The sequence below is a fragment of the Rhinatrema bivittatum genome, chromosome 5 (assembly GCF_901001135.1).
Source record: "Rhinatrema bivittatum chromosome 5, aRhiBiv1.1, whole genome shotgun sequence".
Lineage (NCBI taxonomy): Eukaryota > Metazoa > Chordata > Amphibia > Gymnophiona > Rhinatrematidae > Rhinatrema > Rhinatrema bivittatum.
Window position 1 is genome coordinate 301,382,211 of NC_042619.1, and position 25,690 is coordinate 301,407,900.

General features: G+C 44.1%; 1 protein-coding gene across 1 annotated transcript; it reads left to right on the forward strand.

The window, feature by feature from the left end:
- Positions 1–631: 631 nt before the first annotated feature.
- On the forward strand, positions 632–19,379 carry TMED4 (transmembrane p24 trafficking protein 4). The gene is made up of 5 exons (XM_029604181.1): positions 632–889; positions 4,558–4,658; positions 10,135–10,260; positions 13,292–13,438; positions 13,837–19,379. Exons 1-5 carry the CDS (start codon positions 751–753, stop codon positions 13,984–13,986), a joined length of 663 nt encoding a protein of 220 aa, XP_029460041.1. The 5' UTR covers positions 632–750; the 3' UTR covers positions 13,987–19,379.
- Positions 19,380–25,690: the final 6,311 nt, after the last annotated feature.

Consider the following 25,690-nt stretch of genomic DNA (forward strand, 5'->3'; position numbering starts at 1 on the left):
CTCCTCCCTTCCATTCACTATCCTTCCTCTCACCCCTCCTCCATTCATCTCTTCTCTCATTCATTCCCCATCCCTCACCTTTTTCTCCCTTCCTCCATTCACTCATCCCTATTCCCTCCCCTCCCTCGCTCGGCTGGCTGAGAGCTCTTTGGCTAGTGGGGCTGGTCTTCCCCAACAGCCGCTGTCTTCATGGTGCCTTTTTAAATCTAAAGTTGTTAATGTGATTATTGGATGTTTAATGATTATGAAGGATTAAATACTTCAGTCAGTAAAAATCAGGGGTACGTGTACATTATTCCAAATCACTCTTATTGTGAAGAGTGGTGGTAGAAATCTATTTGTCAAAAAAATGGGAACGGGTGGGAATCAAACCTGCACCTAACTTGCCCAGTGCCTGTGTACAGCCCTCCAGCCTTAACGGACAACCACAATATGGCCGCCGGAAGGATGGGCGCGACGTCATCAGCGGCCTGACTGGGAGCGCAGGGGGTGTACGCTTCACGCCTCCTTCTAGACCGAAAAGCGCCACCGCGTTCTGGTCGCCCTTCACCCGGGCCGATGCGGAAGAAGCCTCCGTACCCAGGAGAGGGGCGGGACCCGCAGGTCCTGCCCACCTTCCCTGCCGCGCATGCTCGGGGGTGGAGCTTCCCCCCCCCCCCCCCCCCTTTGCTAAGCCCCTCGCTCCGCTCCTGCTCGGTGGCGGTGCGTGCGTGAGGCTGTCTTTCAGCACCTGGCTGTAGGTGGTAGGGGATGGACTGCAGAATGTGTTCGGCGCTGCCGCTCCTTTTCCTTCTCCAGCTCGCCCTAACTCGGGCCCTCTACTTCCACATCGGGGAGACGGAGAAGAGGTGCTTTATAGAGGAAATCCCCGATGAGACCATGGTGATAGGTGAGCGGGCGCGCAGGCCTCGGCAGGGGAAGAAAGTGCGAGGTCCCAGCCACGGTGCATTCTGGTACTTGCAGTCCTGTTTGACTGTATAGGGGGGGCCACAGTTTTCGAACCGTCCTGCTACAGGGGGACGCCGGGTAAAGGAACAAAACCCATCCTGGGCCTGGCGAGATTGGGGTTGGTAGGTCTGGGCAGCTGCCTGCATTTTCTAGCTCCTGCCTCCGTCCGCCTCGGAGTACTGACTCGCTTTGATGCTATTGGTTGGGTCTGGGAAGCCACATGGGCAGGGAGGGATCAGCAGATTCTGGTGCTCTTCCCGTTGAGTCTGCAGGGTGACCACGTCAGCTCTCCCAGGAACGTAGACCTGAGAACTAACATAGGGACATGGGAGCAGCCCATTTTGTATCAGTGGGAGGAATAGTTGCTTCATATAGTAAACTGTGCTGGCGACTACTACTATGTTTGAGTTGTAGGTGTGACTACTGTCAACAGGAGAGCGAACGCTACATAGAAACAAGGTGTGGGCAGATGAGGTGGCAACCCACTTGGTCCCTGTCTGCTGTACCTGATGGCACATAAGATTGCCAACCGGCTCCAGATTAGTCCGGCAGGAGTGAACCGGTCCTGGATTTATCCCATTGCACGCAGCAATTTGTACTTCTAATTTACCTGTTGTCTTCCCTAAGAAAAGCAAAACTATATGTCCCTGCGTGCAGTGAGATAATCCAGGACTGGATTAACCCCGTCAGACAAGTCGAGCCAGTTGGCTGCCCTAGATAGGAGGCTTGAGTTTCAGCGCTCTCGGGGGAAGATATATCAAGTTTAGATCCAGTGAAAAATGTCTATACATTTGCCCCCCTTTTTTTTTGTCCCACAGAAAATACTGGGATGACTTAATTAATTAGTAATGAAGTAAAATTACTGGAATAATTTTTATACTGGGATAAATGTCTAGGTACAGCCTAAAAAAAAACTCTACAGATTTTGTCCACACTTTTCTGTTAGCAGCATACATCACATTTTATTCTGTTTCTCTTTTTAATCAAAAAAGACAGCTCAAAGTGGCTTACAATAGAGCAGGCAATTGCAGTTAAAAAAATGTATTAGCTGGTTCCTTTATCTAGTGTTTTTTCTTCCCTTTGATACCTTGCCCTTAATTTAGCTCCACTGAATATCCATGGCAATTTATCTGCCTAATTTTAACTGGATAAATTGTCCACTTGTTATGATACTGAATATATATATTTTTAATTTAATTTTTAATGTCGGATTTAAAAATTATTAATAAAACAGTGAATTTTAACTCCTTATGTGAAATTTTAGGAGGTCAGAGAAAATAATACTGTACCTGGATGTAACTTGCTTTGAGTTACAATGAAAAGTTGCTAAATACACTAAAAAAAAAAAATAATAATTTGCAGAGCTAATGACCCTGTCTGCATTAGGCATGTTCTGCTTACTCTGCACCTCAGTTCTTCCACATCTGAAATGGCAGAGACTAGGAAACCAAAGTGAAATGTAGCTTTGTGCTCAAGAAAAGGGGAGGGGACTTGGGCAGGAGTTTTGGGCAGGAGTTTTGCAAAAGTCATTGGGAGATTTTGGAGGGGATAGTAACCCTTTCACAAAACTTAACTTTTTTTTTTTAATATCATCTACTCTGTAAAACGTTAACCGCTTAATTGTACACACTTTTTTTTAGTAGGGAATCGTGCATTCCCTGTACGTTCCAGGATCAGTCCAGACCGCTGGGTTGTGTCTCCCTTCCAGCAGAGGAAGTCAGAGAAAAAAACTGAAAAGGCACCCCTCTTAACCTGGTGTGCCACCTGCGATCCTCAGTATTTTCTCTGACTCTCAGCAGAAGGGTTGACAGAACCTGCGGTCCTGATTTTTCAATTTCTTTACATTTAGTTACTTTTTTTTTTTTTTTTTTTTTTAGAGTTCTAAGGCTCTGGATGCTTTAGTTAACACCTTTGGCTACAGCAAGTTGGTTGTATTAAAAAAAATAAATAAATAAATAAAAGCTCAGTGCAGTTTTATTTTCCTAGGCTTTTCACTCAGCTGGTAGAGGTAAGGCAGGGACTGGCAGCTCTTAATTTTTGGTTTCTTTTTTTTGGCCTAGTGGTTTCCTACCTGTTCTTTTGGGTTTTCAGCTCATTCTGCATTGAATTAAGGCTCCATGAACCTTCATTCATAACTGGGACAGAGATGTTCTCCCTATCTTTGTATCCACCTCCCAATTCAACTGCAGTAACAATCCTTGGTTAGGGGCTACAAAAGGTGACTCTCTGTGGAATCTGCTAGATGTCACTTTGTATAATGACTGGGAATGTCTTCCCCCCCCCCCCCCCCCCCCTAGGGGCTATGAACACAATCTCTACAGCATCCCCAGCCTTGCCTGGCCCAAAGAGCAGAGAACCTGACCCTGGAATCAATTTGAGTCTTCTCTATGGCAGTGTATGGTGCCACCAGGGTGGGCCATATTTTAATCTTTTTTTTTTCCCCACTTCAGTTAAAATCTCCTTTCACTTTTATGGGCAGAAATAATCATTGATTACCTTTGAAGAATAAAACCAAGCTGCTGCAGCAGAAATTAGGAGAAAGGTTTTGAAATTTCAAAAGCCCTTTTACAAATGGTAGAAAGAAAACTTTTTCTAATCTTCCTGGAACGAGGTACGATCAGCCTAAGTCAGCAAAGTGTGTGTGTGTGTGTGCATATTCTAAAAGAAAACAGCAGCAGGGTGATACTGCAGCTTAAAGTCCAGGCCTTATGCATACTTAGTACAACAGTGAATGTCTCTCTTTTTATCGGAGTTAGTGATATGTAACATAGAAACAGCAGTATTTCCATGTTATTTTGTGCAGGTGAAGACCTTTGGCTGTATTTATTGAAGACACTGACATATTTTTGAGCTGCATGTTAGTGCGTCACTGTTAGAAATTTGAGGGGATGTGACTCCCTGTTAAGATTTAGAGAAAATGAACCATAATTGGTGCATTTTAACTTTACTCTGGATGGCTGACATCAAGTATTCATGTTCTGGACTGCCCAGTGGCTCCGTGGTAGTGCTGTTGGATATTTGGGCATGACTCCTGAGGCCAGCTTCTCCTCCTTTGGCAAACTGGCTTTGGGGATGTTGTGGAGGTAGTGTTTGCTGTCCATGGTTGGGTATGTGGGAGTATCGGTCATCGGACATGGTTAGTATCTGCTGGTAAGACTCGGGAGCATTGCTTCTGGAGGGAGCTGCACCTGTACTGAGAACTGTCATGATGGCTGGACTAGTTGGGGGAATGGGGAAAGAAAGGATGAGTGTTTATATAACAAAAAAACCCAAAAAGGAATTCCCCCCCATCCCTGGACAGTTGTGAATGCAGGCTCATGGTGCTGGAGCCCCAGTAACAGGTTTGTTTCAGATGAGCTCAGAATTGTGGTTGCCAAGTTCATTCAGATATGTGGCATTAAGAATCAGCAATCGAGCTGGATGAGCTTCTGAGAGTTATTCTCTCTTCCTCAAGACTTGAAGGGAACCTTACACCCAAAGGAGCAGGGGTACTGGGTGGGAGACTGGAGCAAGGAGGAATAATGCCTGTCACACCATGTACTTTTTAGCCACCCACTGCCATTGATAGAGAATAAGGTCACTTCTTACCATGGTTTCTGTGGTCTGCAGGGAATTACCGCACTCAGCTGTGGGACAAGCAGACAGAGACCTTCCTTCCATCCACTCCGGGACTGGGGATGTACGTGGAAGTAAAGGATCCAGATGGAAAGGTAACACGCAGCAAGCAAGAAATGCAGGGAACCTTCTCCAGTGGGAGACAGCTGGCCAGACTGAGAACTCTGGAGACTGATGTTCTCGGCTTATGTATAGAATGCTTATTGTAGGGACTGTGGACCCTTCACCCCTCCCCTCACCAAAGTCTCTACAGAAGGTGCATTTTAATGGCAAAAATGCTTGCAAGCAACAGTACTAACAAAGATGTAAAAATTAATTTGCCAGGTAGATAAAATAACACTCCCCTTTCTCTTTCTGATTACACAGGGTGGTCCATGGAAAAGTAGCCTGCCTCCAATACCAGTGCATTGGAGGCAGGCTACTTTTCCATGGGCAACCCTGTATTTCAGTTGTGAGGGGGGATACTAAGGTTGAAAGGTTTTTTTTGTGTTTTTGTTTTGTTTTTTTTTGAGAACTCTTACTACATGGTTAATCTCCCCATCTTCATCGAAGTAAATCAGGGATGCTGCTGTTCGTCAGAGCCCTAAATAGGTCTTGCACTGATACACGGAAAGCAGGAATACAAAACAGATAGTGGGATCTTGATCACAGCTCTATGCAAGCATCACACTGATATGCGTAAAGTCCAGATACAGCATGGGTGGTTGAACAGTAGATATTTCTCAGAGCCTCATGCAGGCCAGGGTTGGGGCTTCCTGTTTTTCTGCCCTCTGTACACCTTCTGTATTGGCTCCTCCAGCAGTAACAACAGTCAATAGCATAAGTCATGGAGGGCAGGGTCTGTGAGTCAGTATGTGCTTGCCAGCCCCACAGTGGCCCTACCTGTGCTTATTATTAGGGATGTGAATCGTTTTAGGACGATTAAAATTATCGTCCGATAATTTTAATATCGTCTTAAACCGTTATGGAACACAATACAATACAGATTCTAACGATTTATCGTTATAAATCGTTAGACTCGTGAGCCGGCACACTAAAACCCCCTAAAACCCACCCCGACCCTTTAAATTAAATCCCCCACCCTCCCGAACCCCCCCCCCAAATAACTTAAATAACCTGCGGGTCCAGCAGCGGTCCGGAACGGCAGCGGTCCGGAACGGGCTCCTGCTCCTGAATCTTGTCGTCTTCAGCCGGCGCCATTTTCCAAAATGGCGCCGAAAAATGGCGGCGGCCATAGACGAAAAAGATTGGACGGCAGGAGGTCCTTCCGGACCCCCGCTGGACTTTTGGCAAGTCTCGTGGGGGTCAGGAGGCCCCCCACAAGCTGGCCAAAAGTTCCTGGAGGTCCAGCGGGGGTCAGGGAGCGATTTCCCGCCGCGAATCGTTTTCGTACGGAAAATGGCGCCGGCAGGAGATCGACTGCAGGAGGTCGTTCAGCGAGGGTTCCGGACGCCTCGCTGAACGACCTCCTGCAGTCGATCTCCTGCCGGCGCCATTTTCCGTACGAAAACGATTCGCGGCGGGAAATCGCTCCCTGACCCCCGCTGGACCTCCAGGAACTTTTGGCCAGCTTGTGGGGGGCCTCCTGACCCCCACGAGACTTGCCAAAAGTCCAGCGGGGGTCCGGAAGGACCTCCTGCCGTCCAATCTTTTTCGTCTATGGCCGCCGCCATTTTTCGGCGCCATTTTGGAAAATGGCGCCGGCTGAAGATGACAAGATTCAGGAGCAGGAGCCCGTTCCGGACCGCTGCCGTTCCGGACCGCCGCTGGACCCGCAGGTTATTTAAGTTATTTGGGGGGGGGTTCGGGAGGGTGGGGGATTTAATTTAGGGTCGGGGGTGGGTTTTAGGGGGTTTTAATGTGCCGGTTTTTCGATTTTTAACGATTTTTAACGATTTTTCACGATATTTTACCCCCCCAAACGGCAACAATACGATTCCCTCCCCCTCCCAGCCGAAATCGATCGTTAAGACGATCGAGGACACGATTCACATCCCTACTTATTATTATTATTACTATTATTTAACCCCTGTTCCAGGGGGCTAGCTTCTCAGCCCTGGGGAGCAGTAGGGTAACTCAGCTAGGGTGGGGTATGTCTCTGTCTCTTCAGGCATTGTGGGCTGGGTGGTAGAATACTCTGCAGGCCCTAACTGAGCAGAGGACACTCTCACACAACACAATCCATAAACTCAAGTCCAGTCTGTACTTGCTCCAAATAATAGATGTATTTTTAAAAGAAAAGCCAAAAATAGCATCAGCAACATCATCCTATCAAAATCACAGTCCAGATCTGTAGTCACCACCTTGGTCAGATTTTCCCCAAAAACACCACAGTCTTTAGTTTTTATTCTTCTCAAATGTCACTATTTTACTCTTTTTTTTATTTATTTATTTCTTTCCTTCTTCACTGAATCTCTGGGGTCCCAGATTTCTTCCCCAAATGTCTTCTCTTCTCAGTAACTCCACTGGGGGCAGTCTCTCTCACACTTACAGCACAACATCCCTTCACATAGTCTTTTTGTGATGGATTCAGATCATGGGAGGGGGCTCAGGCATATTGCTCTCCTTTCACAGAAGTCACACCAACTGCACTCTCGCCTCGGAAGCAGTTCTAACTCCAGCCACCTGTGCTGGAGGAGCAGCTCCAGACCATATGTCCCTGGTGTGTTAGGCTCAGTCTTAGTCCCGAGCCCCCTGCTGAAAATAACCAGCTGGGGCCTTTCCCCTTGGTCCAGCCGGCTTCCACCCCCAACACAATTCCTCCATACAACGTCTAAATCCAAACTTCTCTTTCATCCAGGTGCACACACACACACAGCGCTCCTCCTGTTCACTTTAGGGCTGTTGGAAGCACCCAGGCACTCCTCGCTCACACCACCAACTTGTAATCCACAGCGGGGCTCTCCTTACTCTTCTGTGCCCCACTCCTGGACATCTGAAGCCCTTCAAGATGACGCACCAGATGTTTCCTCGTGGCATGGACCGATCAGGGACTTCCCCTTGCAATGGGCATGCACTCCCTTTTATACCACTGAAACTCACACAGCCATTGGCTGCCACCACGCAAGCCACTCGCACAATCCCATGCTCCTACTGGTGCTGTCCCTTGAACCTCGCTCTGGAATGTTCCCACTGTAAAGAAGAAGTTCAGTTTTTAGCCTTTTAGAAACAAATCTCACAATACCAACCCCCACGGGAAGGGCTACCTCCCATGATGACTCCTACTAGCCGATCCTCTTCTGGTAACCTTAGGATGAACTCTTTGAATCAGAATGTTCCAATTATAAAATATAGCAATGAACTTTTAAACTTTCAGCATTAAAGGACAAGTCCTTGCAAACAGAAGCACCTGGGCCATTATTATTATTATTATTATTATTATTATTATTACACTGGTTCACTGGTCCTGTGCTCCTTCTAGGCAGGTGGGGAAGAGGAGGGGAAAGGAATGGAGGGGTGGTGCTGTAGTAGAGGAGGAGGAGAACCCAAGGGTCAGAGTTGTTCAACGGTTTCCCTATGCAATATAGTTTTGGGAGAAAAAAAAATACTACTTTGTCCTCTTTGTCCTCCTTTCTCTTCAACACATTTTGCCTTCCATTTCATCTTTACCACTTTTTCCTCCCTCCAGATTCTTTTATTTTTCTCTAATTTAAGGGCCACTGCTGCTTTTTCCTGGTCCTGCGCAGGCTGTTTTCTCTGGCATGATGAGCCCAATTCCTTTTTCCTCTTTCTCTTCCGCCCACCGGGTCCTGATCAGTCTGCACTTCCTTCTCAAAACCCCTGAGCCACAGCTGCCCCATTTCCTTCTCCCAAAGGCCCTGATTTGCCACTGCCCTCTCCAGGTTTTCAGCAGTCCTTCCTTCTTTCACCCTCGCGCTCACCCCCTGCATCTCCAGCCCTCATTATACACCTTGGTCTCCCTCCTTTCTTTATCCTTGTACCTCTGATAAGAGAGGTGGTTGCTGCTCATCTGGTGGGCTGGGGAACTCCACCAACCACATGGCTACAGTCACCAGTACTTCACATTCTTCTTTGCCTGGAGGGGCTTGGCACCCACATCAGCCCTTTTCAGTACCTCTGTCCCTCAGAAGTTGCCACCCTGTGCAGATGCATGGGTTGCACACTTGGTTGCGCCTGCTCTGATGCAAGCATGAATACAGCTCAGGCAGACGAAGAGCAGTTCTTCCTCAGAAGCCCATGAGGGCATCATACTGATACAGAGTCCCAGCTCACTCCACAAAGGTCTAGGAGTTGGGTACGGCTGGTAATGGGCATACCTTGGCGAGGCCAGGCGCTCTGAAGCAGTGATCCTCTGCACGGGGCAGGTGGCCGCCAGGTCTTCCTAGTTGAGGAAGCAGGAGCACAGCAGGCAACGGCAGGGCTGGAGCAGGAACCAGGGACTAGAACAGGGCTCCAGAAGGCAAGACCGGAATAGGAATCAGAAATCCGCAATGCAGAAACATGGCCAGACAATAAAGGTAACATGAAGCAAATTTAGTTTGAGCTGTTGGACCAGCAAACTGGGCTTTAGGGCTGCATATTAGGGCCATACCAAATGCTGGTCCAACAGGGAGCATTTGCTTGATGTTTACCAGAGGATTCTGATTGCTTCAGTTGTCCCCATGGCTGCACCCCCTAGATTCCCGTGGTCCTGAACACCCGAAGTTGTGGGTTTAAATCCTGCTGCCCCTGGCATCCATATAAAATATTAATACGGGATGGACAGAGACAAATTGAAACAGGAAGGGACATTTAAAAAAAATAAGATGGTAACTTTTTTAAACAGGTGCGCGGGCACACGTGTGCGCGTTTGTCAGCCTGTGCCGGGGGACGCGGCGCATTTTATATGCGTGCATGTTGTTAAATAACCACACACACAAGTGTACACAGTTTTAAGTGGACGTGCGCCTATGCACGCAAATGCCACTTCTATCGCGTAAGTGGGGGAACTTTAAAAGCCATGCGTGCCGACACCATTAACAAACTGGGAAAACTGATCTCATTTCACCCAGTTAAGGGATAGGACTTCAACACCCCCCCCCCCCCCCCCCCCCCCCGCGTTTAATAGTCTCCCTTCTCCCCTGTTACACCCGGCCCTTAAAATCCTGCTGATCTGTCTAGATTTCTTTGTGGGTCGGGGACCCTGGCGCTCGCTTTTGCGCATAAATATTTACACACTAATTTCAGGTTAAAATTCATGGACACCCATGCCCCTCCCAGACCACGCCTATACCCTGCTCCTTTTTTGGAACTTTTCATTTGTGCTTGTAGCGAAAATACGCGCATACATGGACGACTTTTTCAAATGGCGCGCGCAGGGCTGACTCATTCACTTATCTCCTGGTTTTGGCGCGTGCCGTGCTTTTAAAATTCACCCTTAAGCGTGTAGGTCTTTTTACTTCAAAATGATAAACTGTTGGAAATACAATGATCAGAAAAAGAAGGAGACCTTGGAATAAGAGGAACAGCAGCCAAGAAAGAGGCAGGTTAATGTACTTGAACAATCTAGCTAAGCTTTAGGAATGCAGCTTCTCCCCTTTCACTGCTTTGTCTCTTGTGTTTCCGACACAGGTTATCCTGTCCCGGCAGTATGGCTCCGAGGGGCGCTTTACCTTTACTTCCCACACACCGGGCGAGCACCAGATCTGCCTTCACTCTAACTCCACCAAGATGGCGCTCTTTGCTGGTGGGAAACTGGTAAGCAGCCTTTCTCTAGTATCGGACCCTCCAAAACCTCAGACACATTCTTTGTAACAGCATAAAGGGGGAAACAAGTATAAAACCCTGGGAACAGGACACAAATGTGAAATTAATCTGCTTTGGTTGAGGGGTGGACAAATGTTTTGCCCCTTAGGCTGCTGAAAGGCAGGCTACTTTGTTAGGAGAGGGGGTGTCCTCCTCAGAATTCCCTGATCATTTGCATCCTAACCCAGTCTGCGGCAGTAACATCGCTTCTGCTGGACCACAATGTCACTTTCGCTCATCGGCCAATGGACCTAATGGTATTTAAGAACATAAGAAATTGCCATACTGAGTCAGTCCAAGGGTCCGTCTCAAGCCCAGTATCCTGTTTCTAACAGGGGCCAATCCAGGCCACAAGTGCCTGGCGTGATCTCAAACAGTAGATAGATCCCATGCTGCTAATGTCCAGGAGTAAGTTAATGGATTTTCTGAAGTCTGATTAATAAGTTTTTATAGACTTTTCCAAGAACTTGTCCAAACCTTTTTTAAACCCAGCTACGCTAACAGCCTTTACCACATCCTCTTGTAATGAATTCCAGAGCTTAACTGTGTGTTGAGTGAAAAATAATTTTCTCTGATTTTAAATGTGCTACTTAATAACTTCATGGAGTGTTCCCAGATTTTTATATTATTTCAAAGAGAAAATAGCCAATTCACATTTACCCATTCTAGACCTCTCATGATTTTAAAGACCTCTATCATATCCCCCCCTCAGTTGCCTCTTCTCCAAGCTGAACAGTCCTAACCTCTTTAGCCTTTCCTCATAGGGGAGCTGTTCCATCCCCTTTAGCAGTTTGGTCGCCCTTCTCTGTACCTTCTCCAGAGTCCCAGAATTCTAAAATAATTCAGATATGAAATTGCAGACCCACTACAGGTAATCTGCAACTTATTCAAATCTTCCTGTATACTTGAGGACTGGAGGATAAGAAATGTAACAGGTTTTTCAGAAATGGCTCCAGGGATGACCCCAGTAACAGCCCATCGAGCTAGATGTGTGTGGTAGGTAAAATCGTGGAAGCTATTGCTGAGATCAAAATTACTACGGCTGTGCATTTATTTTATCCATTTTGATTAGTGCGTGCAGATTTTTAGTGCGTGCTAAAATGAAGTGGGGAAAAAACATGGCTGAATGGGGAAGAGCTAGCATGAATTTAGCAAAGAGATTAGTAAAGCACAGCTTTGAAGGGGTTAATAAACATGAACAAAGGTAAGTTGATTCATGTAGTCTATCTGTATTTTCGCAAGGCATTTGATAAGCTCCCTCCATCGGACTCCTCAGAAAACTAAAGAGTAATGGGATAGGAGACCCTGTCTTACTGTGGATTGGTAAAAAGACAGGAAATGGAGTTAGGACTAAGCTGTCAGCTTACCCAGTGGCAGGGGGTGAATAGTGGAGCACCCCAGGGATCTGTTCTTGGGTCGGGGTTTAATGTATTCATTAATGATCTAGAAAACCGAGCTACAAGTGAAGTGATCACATCTTCAGATGGCACAAAAATATTAAAGGTAGTCAAACACAGGCAAACTGTGAGGAACTCCAGGTCGATATTGCCAGACTGGAGAAGTGGGCATCTAAATGGCAGGTGAAATTTAATGTAGACCTGTGCAGACTGATGCCCATAGGGAGAAATAATCCCAACTACAGACTCCCATTAGGAGTTGTCAATCAAGAAAAGGATCATGGTGACATTGTAGATAATACATTGAAATCCTCAATTCAGTGTGTGACAGTGGTTTAAAAAAAAAAAAGCAAGCAGAATGCTAGGAATTATTTGGAAAAGAATTGAGAATATAATGGATAATATCATAATGTCTCTGTATAGGGCTATGGTGTGACTGCATCTTTAGTATTGTGTGCAGTTCTGGTCATCCCAGCTCAAAAAAGCTGTAGTGAAATTAGAAAAGGTACAGAGAGGCAACAAAAATGGTATTTTTCTTGACCAGACTTGCACATATAACCTCAGCTCTTCTTTTTTTTTTTTTAGTTGGATATAGTTCATGCGCACAATGAGCTTGCACAGAATGTATTCACTCTGTGGAGGGAGATATTCAAATCTTATGTTTTGGTTTGTTTTTTGTTTTTTTTGTCTGGCTAATCCACAAGCTAGCTGCACAAATTCTTTAAATATCGACCTTCATCTTGTCTAGGCATCCTAAGGATTTTATGGCATTTAAAAAAATGTGGAATGGATTGTGAAATCTGATCTTCATCATAAATCAGACCTGTACAGTGAGCTCTGCGTGCAGACTTGATTTGTTGTTGTTGAAGACTGGGAGATGCATGGAGCCAGGCACAGGAGGCCACCAGACAATATGAGTGGCTCGCAGGAGGAGTCGTACCCTGACTCCAGTTCTTCCTCCAGCACTGCTGATATTGGCTCAGTGGGGTCCTTTCTCCCTCCCTGCTCAGTCTGTCCCAGCAGAGCTTCTCTTCCTCCCGTGCAGGTGCCTTCCCCAACGGAGAAGCGTGGAAGAAAGCCAGGCAGTGTGTGGTATCTTCTCTTGCAGTTAATGGGTGGGAGAGATTAGTGCCAGGGACTGGAATAAAATGATGGAGCAGCAGGGAGAGACAAGTTTGTGCCTGGAGCAGGAGGTACTGGAGCAGATTGTGCCGAGAGTGGTCCCTTCTGATCCCTTTCTTACAGTTCTGAGAAATGTAAAATTGAAATAGCTGAAAGTTCAATTCAAGATTTAAAAGTATGATGACTCTAAAATTAAAAAAAAAAAAAAAAGACTACGAATTAAGAAGGGCCCCAATTTTTCTAGTGGTTTTCATTTGGAGCTGGAAGGCATTGAAATTTGGGAAATGCTACTCAGTGGGAATGGAAGCTGGCAGTCATTCAGTGTTAGGGAAAATGGGCAGAGTAGGAGTGTAAATCCTAACCACAGGCCCTCAAAGGCTTTGAGTGAGATGACTTCAGCTGTCTGGTTTACACTGGTGTAAAATGGTCTGAGAGCAGAAGTAAGCCATTGTCTCTTACTGCAGCGGGTGCATCTGGACATCCAAGTCGGGGAGCACACGAACAACTATCCCGAGATAGCAGCCAAGGACAAGCTGACGGAATTGCAGCTTAGGGTTAGGCAGCTGCTGGACCAGGTGGAGCAGATCCAGAAGGAGCAAAACTACCAAAGGGTAAGGGGGGGGGGGGGGGGTCATGTTGTTGGAGAAGGGGCGGGACTTGTACAGAAGTGCAAGTGGGAGACCAGGACTGATGGCAGCCTCCACACAGGGTTGATTTGCTGATTTGCGGTCCATCTTGCTGAAATAAAAGCAGCCTGTTCTGTAAATTGAATGTGTGGATAGATGCTTGGGAATACAAATTTTGCTGATTTGATCCTAATTTAGAATTTGGAAAGGGCAACATTTTTTTTATTTGTTTTCCTTGCTGTTTTCAAGGATCCGGAGTATGGTGGGAGGGCAGAAGTGCTTTGACAGGTGACTTGTGATGAAAGACGACTGGTCTGTCAGGTGCTGATAATAGTGTGGGCTTGCTAACGTCTTCCCTGTCTCTCTCTCTCTTGCCCCTGCAGTACCGCGAGGAGAGGTTCCGCATGACCAGCGAGAGCACCAATCAGAGGGTGTTGTGGTGGTCCATCACGCAGACTATCATCCTGATCCTGACTGGAATCTGGCAAATGCGGCACCTTAAAAGTTTCTTTGAGGCAAAAAAACTGGTTTAATGCCACCCTCTTCATTCTTCTCACTTTGTCTCCTTTCCTTTTTCCTTCCCTCCTGCCCCTAGGTGTCTTCCTTGTCTCCATGTCACATGCAGTATCCTCGTCCCAAATCACCGCCCTTGCACCTGCTCAGGACCACACCTCGGTCACTGCATCGGCCAGATAGGCCGCAGCGCTCCTGCATTGTCCCTCCGACCAGCAATTTCCTCTCTCTGATATTTTGTGTGTGAAGTAACTGTCAAAAAGCACAGTTAGACTTGTCCTAATGACTGTCCCTAGGAGGAAGAAGGACACCTGCCTATGAAGACTGCATATGTACTTCCCAGCATGTGTAGAGCATAGATGTGAAATTTGTGTAATGGGACTGACTGATTGCCCACGAAGGCCCGATGCGTATGGCCCAGTGCTGGTCCTCCTTGATAGATTTGCAGAATTGTGCTGGCAATTGAAATTGTAAAACGGTGCCAGAAGTGACGCGGTGTGCTGTTTGGAGTGGATGTTGCACAAGACCCAGTGGTAGTATGTTGTATGCCTTGTGGCACTGAAACAGAAGAACTATAGAGTGAGAATTAATTCTGGCAGGCAGGAGGGCAGTAATTAAGATTTCTTTATGCCTGATGTCTTAGGTGCCTTACTACTGAATGCTGGGAGGTCCCCACAGCGTGGCTTGTGCCATATCCATGCACGGCAGCCCAGTAACACTTAAACTTTCCAGCCGGTGGCCCTGCAAACAGGGAGCCTGGCACTGGTGGCGCAGAGCAGTAACTCTGAGAGCTGTTTCCTGCTCAGCCTGTGTAGGGCAGGGGAGATGATATGAGGGAAACTTTTTTTTTTTTTTTCCCCCCAAACCGCCAGCAACTTCTTCCTGCTACTTTGGGCTTCAAGCTCATTTGGGTGAAGTGCTGGGAGCTTTCCTTTTTTTCTCTTTCTCCTTTTAGCCCAGCCATTGCAGCACCAACGCTGTAGTAAGAGGCACAGATGATAGTTTCCTCCTGCAACCCAGTGCAAGTTTATCCTGGAGTCGGCCGGGAACCGTGAACGCTGCCTCTGTGTTCGGGAATCCAAGCTGGGCCTTCCAAGTGGCGATGCACGGCAGTGGTGCTGGGCCGGCCCTAGAACAGGCTTGTTAGGAAGTTGTGAGAGGCAAGAGAACAGCTCCCCTTGTGTTTCTTTGTCTTGTTGCTAGCTGCCCCATCAGGTTTTAGCAGTCATGCCTACACACTAATAGTGACTGAAAGTGTGGTCTTCATATGTAACAATCTGTAAATATTGCTGCTTGTAGCTCAGTGATAGATAATGTGATTATATCTGTGCACTGAGATGGGACACCGAATTTCTGTTCCTTTACAGTCATCGCCCAGAGCATAGTGGCATTCTCATTGGAGGTACCCTTCTCTCCACCTCCAAGGAGCTTCCTCTGAAGTTTTGTCCCCTTTCCCTTAAACAAACCGACAGTACGCACATAATGTGAGCAAATCCAGCCTCTCAACCACCCTCCATAGTCTTCAGCAGCATCGGCAAATAGCTTTCAGATTCTCTAGCTATCTCCTCTTCTCATGTGGTGCTGATGTAGTACACGGTGAGAAGCATGGAGACTGGTCTGCTGTCATTTGCAGCCGCCTCTGAGGCAGCAAGAGAATTTTAACTAGCTTCGACTGAGCAGCCTGGCTTTTATACAATATTTTATTTTTCTTTGTGAAGCCAACATTCCCCATTAGAATTTTTTTTTCTTCTTTTCAATTGCCCAATGTGCCAGCCTCTAAACTGAGCATACTGTGGATGGAAGAAACCTTTGACTTCTCTTCCCCGACTCAATCAAGTAAAAAGAGAATTATTTTCTTGCAATGGGATATTTTGACTTGGTCTGTGAGAATCAGGGACAGACTGAGCCAGTCCTGGTTTTGTCCCATTGCATGAAGGCGCTTCTAGTTTTGGTTTTAAGCAAAGCAGGACAGATCCTCTAGTCAATGGGACTGATTTTTAAAACCTGTCCTTGGCTCCACTAATGCAGGAACATCCAGCTGATAAGCCACCTTTTCCACTATATGGAAAACATGTAGTGAGACGTGGGGCAGCCTGGTATCTCATTTGCAATGCTACACACTGAAGTGGAGGATTCCTCGTTTAATTCCCATATTGGGCCTTTTGCACCTCAGGTTGGCTGGGGATACTGCAGAGGCAGTGCACTCTTCACAGCCCGTTTGCTGAGAGAGTCTGGCAGTGTTAAGGGTGTCACCTGGTGGCTGGATTTAGAGCTCAGGATACAGGATTTTAGTCAGCCCTGGTGCCTGTCTCCCATCCTTGGGACTTTGCTACATTGACCAGACTAGGTATAGTGAGAGGGGTGGGTCTATTAAAATGAGGAAGAAATTCCCTGGGTGGAGGTGAAGGAAGGCTCCTGATGCCAGAGTCTTAGCCCTGGTTTTGACTGATATGTGAGAGAGGTTGCAGGCTAGGAAGGGCTGCACTCTCCTCCCATGCCTTGGTCTGGCTATCTGCAATCCAGTAGCTTCCACTGGTCAGTCTCCTGGACTTATTTTTCCGTCTAGGGCTACTTAAAATAAAGTGAGCAGCTGGTTTTCCAGTGTCTGAAAGCCCCAGAATGCTTTAAGGCCTTATAGTGGCCTACATAGATTGGTAAATAGCCACAGGTACTGGGAGGGGTGAAACATCTTTCTCCCGTTGTCACTCCCAATCCAGAATCTACCAATGAAATTGCAGCTTCCTACTCCCGTGTACTGTCATTAATGAAGGGGAGTTGGCTTTAGTTTTGCAGAACTTCTGGAGGGCTCTGACTTTGCTGTGGGGTTTATGGCGGTCAGGGTACCCTTTGAAAGGATATAAAATTGGTGTCTTTGTGCCTCACAAGAAATGCAAATGGTGCACACTGATTGGAATGTGCAAGGTCTGGATTCCTTTTGTACAATAAAACTCAAATATGTTGCTTGGAAAATAGTGAGGAGTTTTAAACGTTGCATAAGCAAAGATATCTCCTGGAGCCACCAGTAAGTGCAAATTTTACCATTGGTTGTACCATGACAGAGTGATGATAGGGGTGGAGAGCCTAGCACTGATAGAGGGTAGCTAGATTTGCAAGTTACATTTACCTTACAGTTCCAGTGCTTTTTGTAAAGCCCTCAGGTTTTTGGTTTTTTTTGCTATGTGAGATCCACCAGCAGGGAGTCCTATGACCGATGTGTATCTTGCAATCAATGGCGAATAAAACCACTGTGTAATTTATACGGAGGGGTGAACAGATTGGTATCACAGAACTATTAAGAAGAAGTTTTGCTGCACTTTGTTTTAAAGGTCCAAGTCTGCAGTGTAACTTGTACTGTAGAAAGCAGTTTGGTCAATTGCTGTTCAGCCAGAAAATGTATTTTATTGGCTACATGTGTAAGCCATCATTTAATTTTTGGTAGCCCAGTTGACAACTATTTGTTCACCTTTTTAATATAAAAATCTGGTGTATGTATGTCTAAAAATAATCACCCAATGCTCGACTAAGTCACTTAAAGCCATGGTTTCTTCTAGCTAAGCAAATTTGTGCTCTTGTTTCTAATATAAAACAAGGCATTTATCACTTGTATTTAAAAAAAAAAAAAAAATAAATTTCCAAAAACATAGCCTACATCTGTGTGTGTGACACATGGTGCCACTCTGGCTGTCCCTTCCCTTTAAACAGTGGGTCTCAGTGCTGTCCTGTCTTTTGCATATTCATTATAGCTCCAGATTTGCATATACAGAGTCTCCAATGTATGTAGATATTGTATGCATATTCATTGTAGCTATCCTGAAAATCAGGCCAGTTCGATGTGCCTCCAGGACAGAATTGAGAACCACTGTCAAGGGGGACCATCAGCTGGGCACTCTTTCCTGGCTATCTCTTCTCTTAAAGCAGATGATCTGGTCTGATGTGGAATTTTCCTGTATATTAAGTAGCGTCCTCAAGAATAAAGGAGGACTCTGTCATTGATAGGTGGATCCTTTTATTTCTAAGTCCAATGCAAGAAGCTGAGCATGGTTTTAATGCTCAGATAAAAATATTTTAACTCCCAGGGCTGTAAGCTAATGCTATGCAAATGCATTGGGAATTAAAAAAAGCAGGTTGCTTGTAAAATGTGCATTCGGCCCAGGCCAAACACATTTTAAATTGAGAGGGGGGAGGGGTGCGTCCCTGACAGGCAGACTATGATCCTGTTAAGTGGTGGCAGCCGCGAACCTTGTCAGCTGGATAAGTCAGTACTTACCCACAAAGTGTATCTGACATTTTTTCCTCCTTTTTTTACGGGTTTTCAGAGCCAGCGCAGTAGCACTGGAAATTTAACTCCATCTCTGACCTAGGCGTTAAGTTTCCAGCACTAAGAAAATCCTGGCCAGGGCAATGCACTTCTCTGCATTGGGGAGTAATGCTTAATGCTCTCGTTTGCATGGGATTTCCATGCGAGGACACTAAGCATTTCTCAGTTTTCAACCCATATTTTGTGCAGGTAAAACTCCTTCCTGGATCGACTAAGTTTTGCCTGCATAAAATGTGCATTCAAGTGAGGGTCAAATGGTATAGAATGCTCAACGCACTTTTCTGCATCAGCCTGAAAGAGTGTTTAATCGGTTGGAAAATACTTTTTTTGTTTGCTTCCTGAGACACTGTAATCTGGTGTTTGGAGGAGTCTGATCTTCCAGGAATCCTTTCTGGAAACCATTTAATTGATTATAACGAATCCTTTGTTTCTGGAGGCCCACCTGATGCGATTGGTGGCAATAAGGGGCTCCTTTCTCAGCAGGTGTAAGAGTCTGTGGAGCTGACTGGATTCATCGTGTAGGGTGAGGGTGGCCTGCTGAGGTGAAGGTATCTCCTAGTGTGACCTGTGCACAATAATACCTTCTGCCACAGGCTAAGAATGGTGTACAAAAGGGGTAAGGCAGTCTTTCATTACATTTTTAAAGATGAAATGTGTGGTGGTTGGGGGGTTTTGTTTTTTTTTTTAATTCATGAAGTATCCTCAGGGCACACCCTGTTTGGTTAGCAGGAACGTGTGCTTTAAGTGAGCTGCCTCTGTGGGGCTTGAAAGCAGAAATGTCAAGATAAAACACAGGAAGAAATGAATGATTTGACTTGCTATTTATGCCCAGGTTGCTGGTGAGGAGCTCCCTCACGGGCTGCCGCCTGGCACTGAAACAGTTTTTAGTTTTATTTTATTGTTGAATTGTCTGAGATGCAGTAAATGGCGACACTGGGTATGGAAAACCTTTGTGTTTTGAGTTGGGTGGACTGTTCTGGTTTCGTTGGAGTTGGTATACCAATGGAATTACTGTCATTCAACTTTGAAAGACTTTCAATAAAGTTGCTCTTTGTTACAATTTTTGGTGAAATAAAACATGTTTTAATAATGTCAGGAGTTCTCATTTTATTTATTGGGCTTGATTCAGAATCTCCTTCAATTTCAACCTGTCTTTACCCTGAATATTTGCAAAATGGGATACTTTGATAATGGTTGAGCAGCTATAGGTAAAAAATATTTTCTTGACTGGACAAGCCACATGATAGGGGTTTAGAGGTGCTGTTCTCAACCTGGTCCTCAAGAAGTCCTGCCCATCTAGTTGTATAGGATATTCACAATGACTATGCATGAAACAATGCATGCAAATATATCTAATGCATATTCATTGTAACTGCTATTGGGTTAGAACATAAAGCTAAGATGGCAGAGAACTTTGTCCTGTTCTCTTAGCCAACTTGAGCAGATCTCTTAATCTCCATTTGATCTGATAGAGTTCAGGAGCTCTTCATGGGCAAAGACACGTGCACTAGTAGTTAAGAGTTGCTGGCTCTGGTTAAGTACATGATTGTAATCATGAAGCTTGTTAAACCACTTATTGAGAGAGTAATTTACCTTCCTTACCTTCTTTCCAAACTACCCAAGAAATGTCAAACCATCAACCCCCTGACTACAGCAAGAACCACAGAAATGACTTGAAATTAGATATTAACCAGAACGACACAAGCACGAAATCAAAAAACCACAAATACCAACACTATACCTTAACTCATAACATAAAAACATACAGCAGCTACTTGGCACTATCATTTATGCTTTTTAATGCACAATCCATAATAAAGAAAATTCCCATCATCAATGACTTTCTTCAAGATGACAAGCCGGACTTCATAGCAATCACAGAAACGTGGATAAAAAAACACAGACACAGTACTAATCAACCAAATCAACAACCCTTTCTACAAAACCTTCTCAATTCCCAGACCAAAAAAGAAAGGCGAAGGCCTAATGCTACTCATAAAAAAAAAAACCTACAGACGAAATTACTCCCAACTAATAACTACACCCCTCTAGAAATTGCACTATTTGACTCACCAAAACTACAAATCTGTCTGATATACTGCCCCCCCCCCCCCCCAAATACTCTGGATCGGAACTGCTCTCCACTTACTGAATTGTTATTAACAAAAATATCCATCAACAAACCCATAATATTCTTAGGTGACTTCAACATACACACAGATACCATCCCCCACTCCCCTACATGTTCCTCAATCATTGATGTGCTCTCATCAATAGGCCTTGGTCAAATCATCAGTGGCCCAACTCACAAAGCAGGTCACACACTTGCCCTTGTCTTCATAAATACTAACCTATGGAATAATCACCAAACAAAGATCACCAAGATACCCTGATCAGCCCACTCTATAATCCATGCAAATTTATACTCAAACAGTAAATTTACTACAATAAAAAACCCACCTAAATCCTTCTCATACAGACCACCTTTTCACATCGAAACACTTCAAGAATACTTACAAACAGAACTAACAAACATAGACCTATCAAATGCAGAGAACGCAACTTCTTCATGGATCTCCATCACTAAAACAGTAGCAGATAAGATAAACCCCATGATAAAGAAAACAAAAAGCCAAAACATCAGAACCAATGGTACAATGAAAACATCAGATCAGTCAAACGTGAACTCAGAAAAAAGAGAACTTGGAGGAACAACAATAAATCAACCACACTACTTAACGCATACAGAGCTCAACTAGCAAATACAAAAAACTCATCCACAAAACAAAAAAAAGACTTCTACTCAAAATAAACAAATACCAACATAACCCAAAGATGCTTTTCACTATTGTAAAAAGCCTAACCAAATCATTCAATAATGACCAGTTATCTTCAACATCCAAGATCACAAGTAATGACCTCGCAGAATTCTTTAATGAAAAAATCAAAAACCTCATAAATAACAACATCAACACCTCACAAGACCAGAAAATACAAAACTTTCAAACATTAAGTTGGCCCAACTTTGAAACTGCATCATCACTGGAAATCCAAACAATCATCAAAAAAATGAACCCAGCTAAACACCCTATTGACTCCATTCCCATAACGACTATTAAAAATATCGAATCTTCAATAACTAAAATTTTAACTGACATTGTAAACCTATCCCTCACTGAAGGAAACTACCCAGAATGCCTAAAATCAGCAATTATCAAACCCATACTGAAAAAGAACAACCTTGATCCAGAAAATCCACTGAACTACCAACCCATATCAAACCTACCCTTCATCGCCAAAATCATTGAGAAAGTCGCCCACTCCCACCTCAGTGACCACCTTGAAGAAAACAATATCCTACTACCCACACAATTTGGCTTCAGAAAACAACTGAAACAGAGACATTACTATCATTGAACGACACCGTACGCAAAGGTTTCGAAAACGGCCACAGCTACCTTCTGGTACTACTCAACCTATCAGGAACCTTTGACATGGTAAACCACTCTATCGTGATTGAACGACTATCAGAAATTGGTGCAAAAGAAAAAACCCTACAATGGTTCACATCATATCTATCACAAAGAACATACCAAGTATGGATCAATGACACCCTTTCAAAAAAAAATCTAGACACCGGAGTCCCCCAAGGCTCCGCACTATTGGCGACACTCTTCAACATTTATCTCCTTCCGATCTTCCACCTTCTATCAATCCTTAACCTGACCCACTTCAAATACGCAGATGGCATTCAAATATTAATCCCAATAATCAACTCATTGGAAGAAACCTACAAAAAAACAGCCACATACCTAAACAAAATAAAGCAACTACTAACCAACTTGAAACTCATACTAAACTTTGATAAAACTGAAATAATCATACTGGATAGAAAGAACAACACTCCTCAACTACCACCACTCAACTTAATAAACCAAAAAGTTGTTATCCCTCCAGTCAACCATGCACACAACCTTGGAGTCATAATTGACAAAGAACTCTCCTTCAAGAACCACATCACAGCTAAAATCAAAGACGGATATCACAAACTCCTAACATTACGTCAATTAAAACCTTTCTTCTCCCCTCAATGACTTCAGATCAGTCCTTTAACTACTCATCTTCTCCAGCATGGACTACTGTAACTCCCTATTATTCAACTTACCTCTTAATACCATCCGCCCACTCCAGATCCTGCAAAACGCAACTACAAGAATACTCACGATCTAAAAAACATGATCACATTACTCCTACACTGGCTCCCAATAAAATTTAGGATCGAATACAAAATACTATCCATACTACATAAAATAATATATGAAAAACAAACAAACTGGCTAAGTTCATCCATAAAATTGCATGCTCCAAACAAACCTCAGATCAACAAATAAAGGACTATTAAAGATCCCACCTTCTCGATCTAAACAACTCACCTCAACTCAAGAGAGCAATTTCACTTGGAAGCCCCAAACTCTGGAACACCCTCCCAATCGAACTCAGAATACAAGAAAAAAGCTTTCAAAAAAGAGCTAAAAACATGGATGTTTACCAAAGCCTACCAACTCACCCACTGACTCTAAAACACTGCTCCCCTCCTATAACTCTAGGCAAACTGATGGACCCAAGAAAGTTGTGATTGTTTCTCAGTTCTGTAATATGTTTTGATTAATCTACAACCTAAGTTCATAAATGATATCTGCTATGTTAGCAACCATTTGAACCGTTTTGGAAACACTGTTAAACATTGTAACTTTGAAAACTTGTGATGGCGAAACCGAACGATGGTATATAAACCTCGATAAATAAATAAATAGTAGAAAATAAGTGCAGATGCCAGATTCAAGCACTCCTAGCTTTGCATGCCCATGGGAGGGAAGAAAAGAGATTCAAATAACCTTATCCAATAGGAACATTTTGAAATGATCCCATGTCCTTTTCTGTGCCCTACAATTTTAGAAACTCAACAGAAAATGTGCTGCTAGTTTGTTCCTTGGAGGTGGCAGCCTGCATCAGTCAGCTTGCATCTGTCACTGGCTAAACACCTGTCAATATATGAAGTGCATTTCTCACCCAAGATCCTTTTCCCTCCTTCAGACTGATACAGTATGACCTCTGTTGCACTCTGCCTAAAACTACCACCTTTACAGCAAGTTTTGAACCCTGTGTTGAAATAGGCAAAACAACATAGGCTTTCTTTCCCCTTGTCATGGACAGGTGCTACCTCCTGAAAATGCTGCTGTTTATTGTATCTAATGCAATTTCTGACCTGCCTTTCCATGCATGATGCTCAAGTAAAAAAAAAAAAAAAATCCCACGTATATTTACTTAGACTACTGAAGAAAAATGGATTCTGCAGTTGATTTCGTACTGCATTTGTGGACCGATGAGCTGGCAAGAAACGAAGACAGTGAGGTATGGGAGGGGTTCAAAAATTTAGGGAAGGAGCTTAGATACCTGCCAAAGCCCATAACATCTTCGGTGCTAGTGGTGGAGCAGGTGCCCTCCTGAGCTTTACGTTCTGCAGATAAATCTTACATTTGTTTCTTTCTTTCTTTTTGTCTCTGAGTCTATTTGATATGAGTGTATGATATTAATGTTCTTTGTCGACAAGCAGACATGAATCTTCTATTTATTTGTAATCTTCAATCTATATACTACCCATTCATGACGACTCCAGCCTGGTTTACAAAAACAGTAAACATAAAATACAGAATAAATGTAAAATATAAAACAATAAACCTATAACTAAAAAAAAATTTAAACACAACAAATTACAAATCCACAGTAACATAACATTTTTAGTTTTATTATCTCTATCACTCAAAAACTCATCTAAAAAGCCAAGCCAATTTAGTTAATCTAAAATATTTTGAATTTTTGTGTGTTTCCACCAGCCTCACCTCCTTTGGTGAAGGGACTTGAATCTTTTGGGATGATTTTAAGTTCCTAATCAAAGTAGACTACATCAACCCATCCATTAAATATTTTAGATATAATTCATGCAGAATTTAAAAACCTGAACAAAAATCTTGAAATCTACACTAAAGGCCACAGGCAACCAGCGTAAAGATTTTAACACTTGGGTGATGTGATCTCTAAATTTCAATCCCTGGAAAATATGAGTGGTTGGATCAGCTGTAATATATACTATTGCACTTTAGTCACCCCAGCACACATAGTAATCTATCTGGCTTATTCCAGTAGCATGAATATAGGTTGGCAAGTTTCCTCCAGAGAGATAGGGTTGTAAACTATGAATCTCTTTTAACTGTAAAAAGCAAGAACAAACTACTTTAGAAATTTGGGAATGCAAATTTAAATCCAACTCTAATACACTCCCCCCAAAATCTGTATTTTGTGCTATAAAGGAAGAAACGTAAAAGTCTGATTACAAATGGAGGATCAAAAACTAAAGTTGATTTTCTAAGCCACAAGCCCTCAGTTTTGAATGGATTAACCTTTCATTTATTAGCCATCAACCACTACGCAATTTCACCCAGAGCTTGATTCCATTTCTGCTATTGCTCATATTGCGAGGAACCTACTTTGCAATAAATTGTGTAAATTGTCCACATCTCAGGCCATGTTTTCTAGTTTAATGTCTCTGTTCAACCACTAGATAAATTTAACAAAATAGTGGATAAAGTAGAACCCTCCAACGTAATTCCCATGGGTCAAAAAAACCCAAAAAGCAACTTTACTCTTTATCTATGCCTGTTCAAAAAAAAAAAAAAAGATTCATACCAAGGCAAGTTGTACCTTTACTACCACAATTAGGGCACTCCATTGAGTCCTACCTGACTCGCAGGCTAGGATCATTAGAAAGTAAACACACCTAGTGATTCCGATTAATATTTCTTTTATTAACTTACATGTAAGGAAATAGATTAGCATAATCCTGAACATACCCAGATCAGTCCAGACAAGTGGATTTTGCCTCCCCACCAGCAGATGGAGTCAGAGAAAGAAAACTTTGAGGCTCTGCTACATAACAGAGAGTGCCACTTGCAGTCCCCTCAGTATTTCTCTGTCTCCAGTAGATGGTAGAGGTGCAACCCTGCAGTCTGAGATTATGAAACAGAAAGAATTGAAGTAGGAGAATTTCGGAGAAAGCTCCTGAGGTGTTAGGCTCCTTGGTGGACCATCCCTCAAGTTGAGCCAGGCGTCCAGGGGGTTGGGAACCCCTATCTTATGCTTGCCTGCATCGTGCTGGGGGCCCTGAAAGCCAGGGGATTGGTTCCCTCAGGCCTCCGAGGCCTCTGTCTGCAAGGCCCGGAATCAGGGAAGAACCCCGTGTGTGTTTTTTGCCTTTATCTGTGATTTTAAAGTTAAAAAAAAAAAAGCAGAAAGGCAAACAGCTGGTTGCTGGGGGCGGAAGGTATGGCCATGAGGCAGCGAGGGCTGCA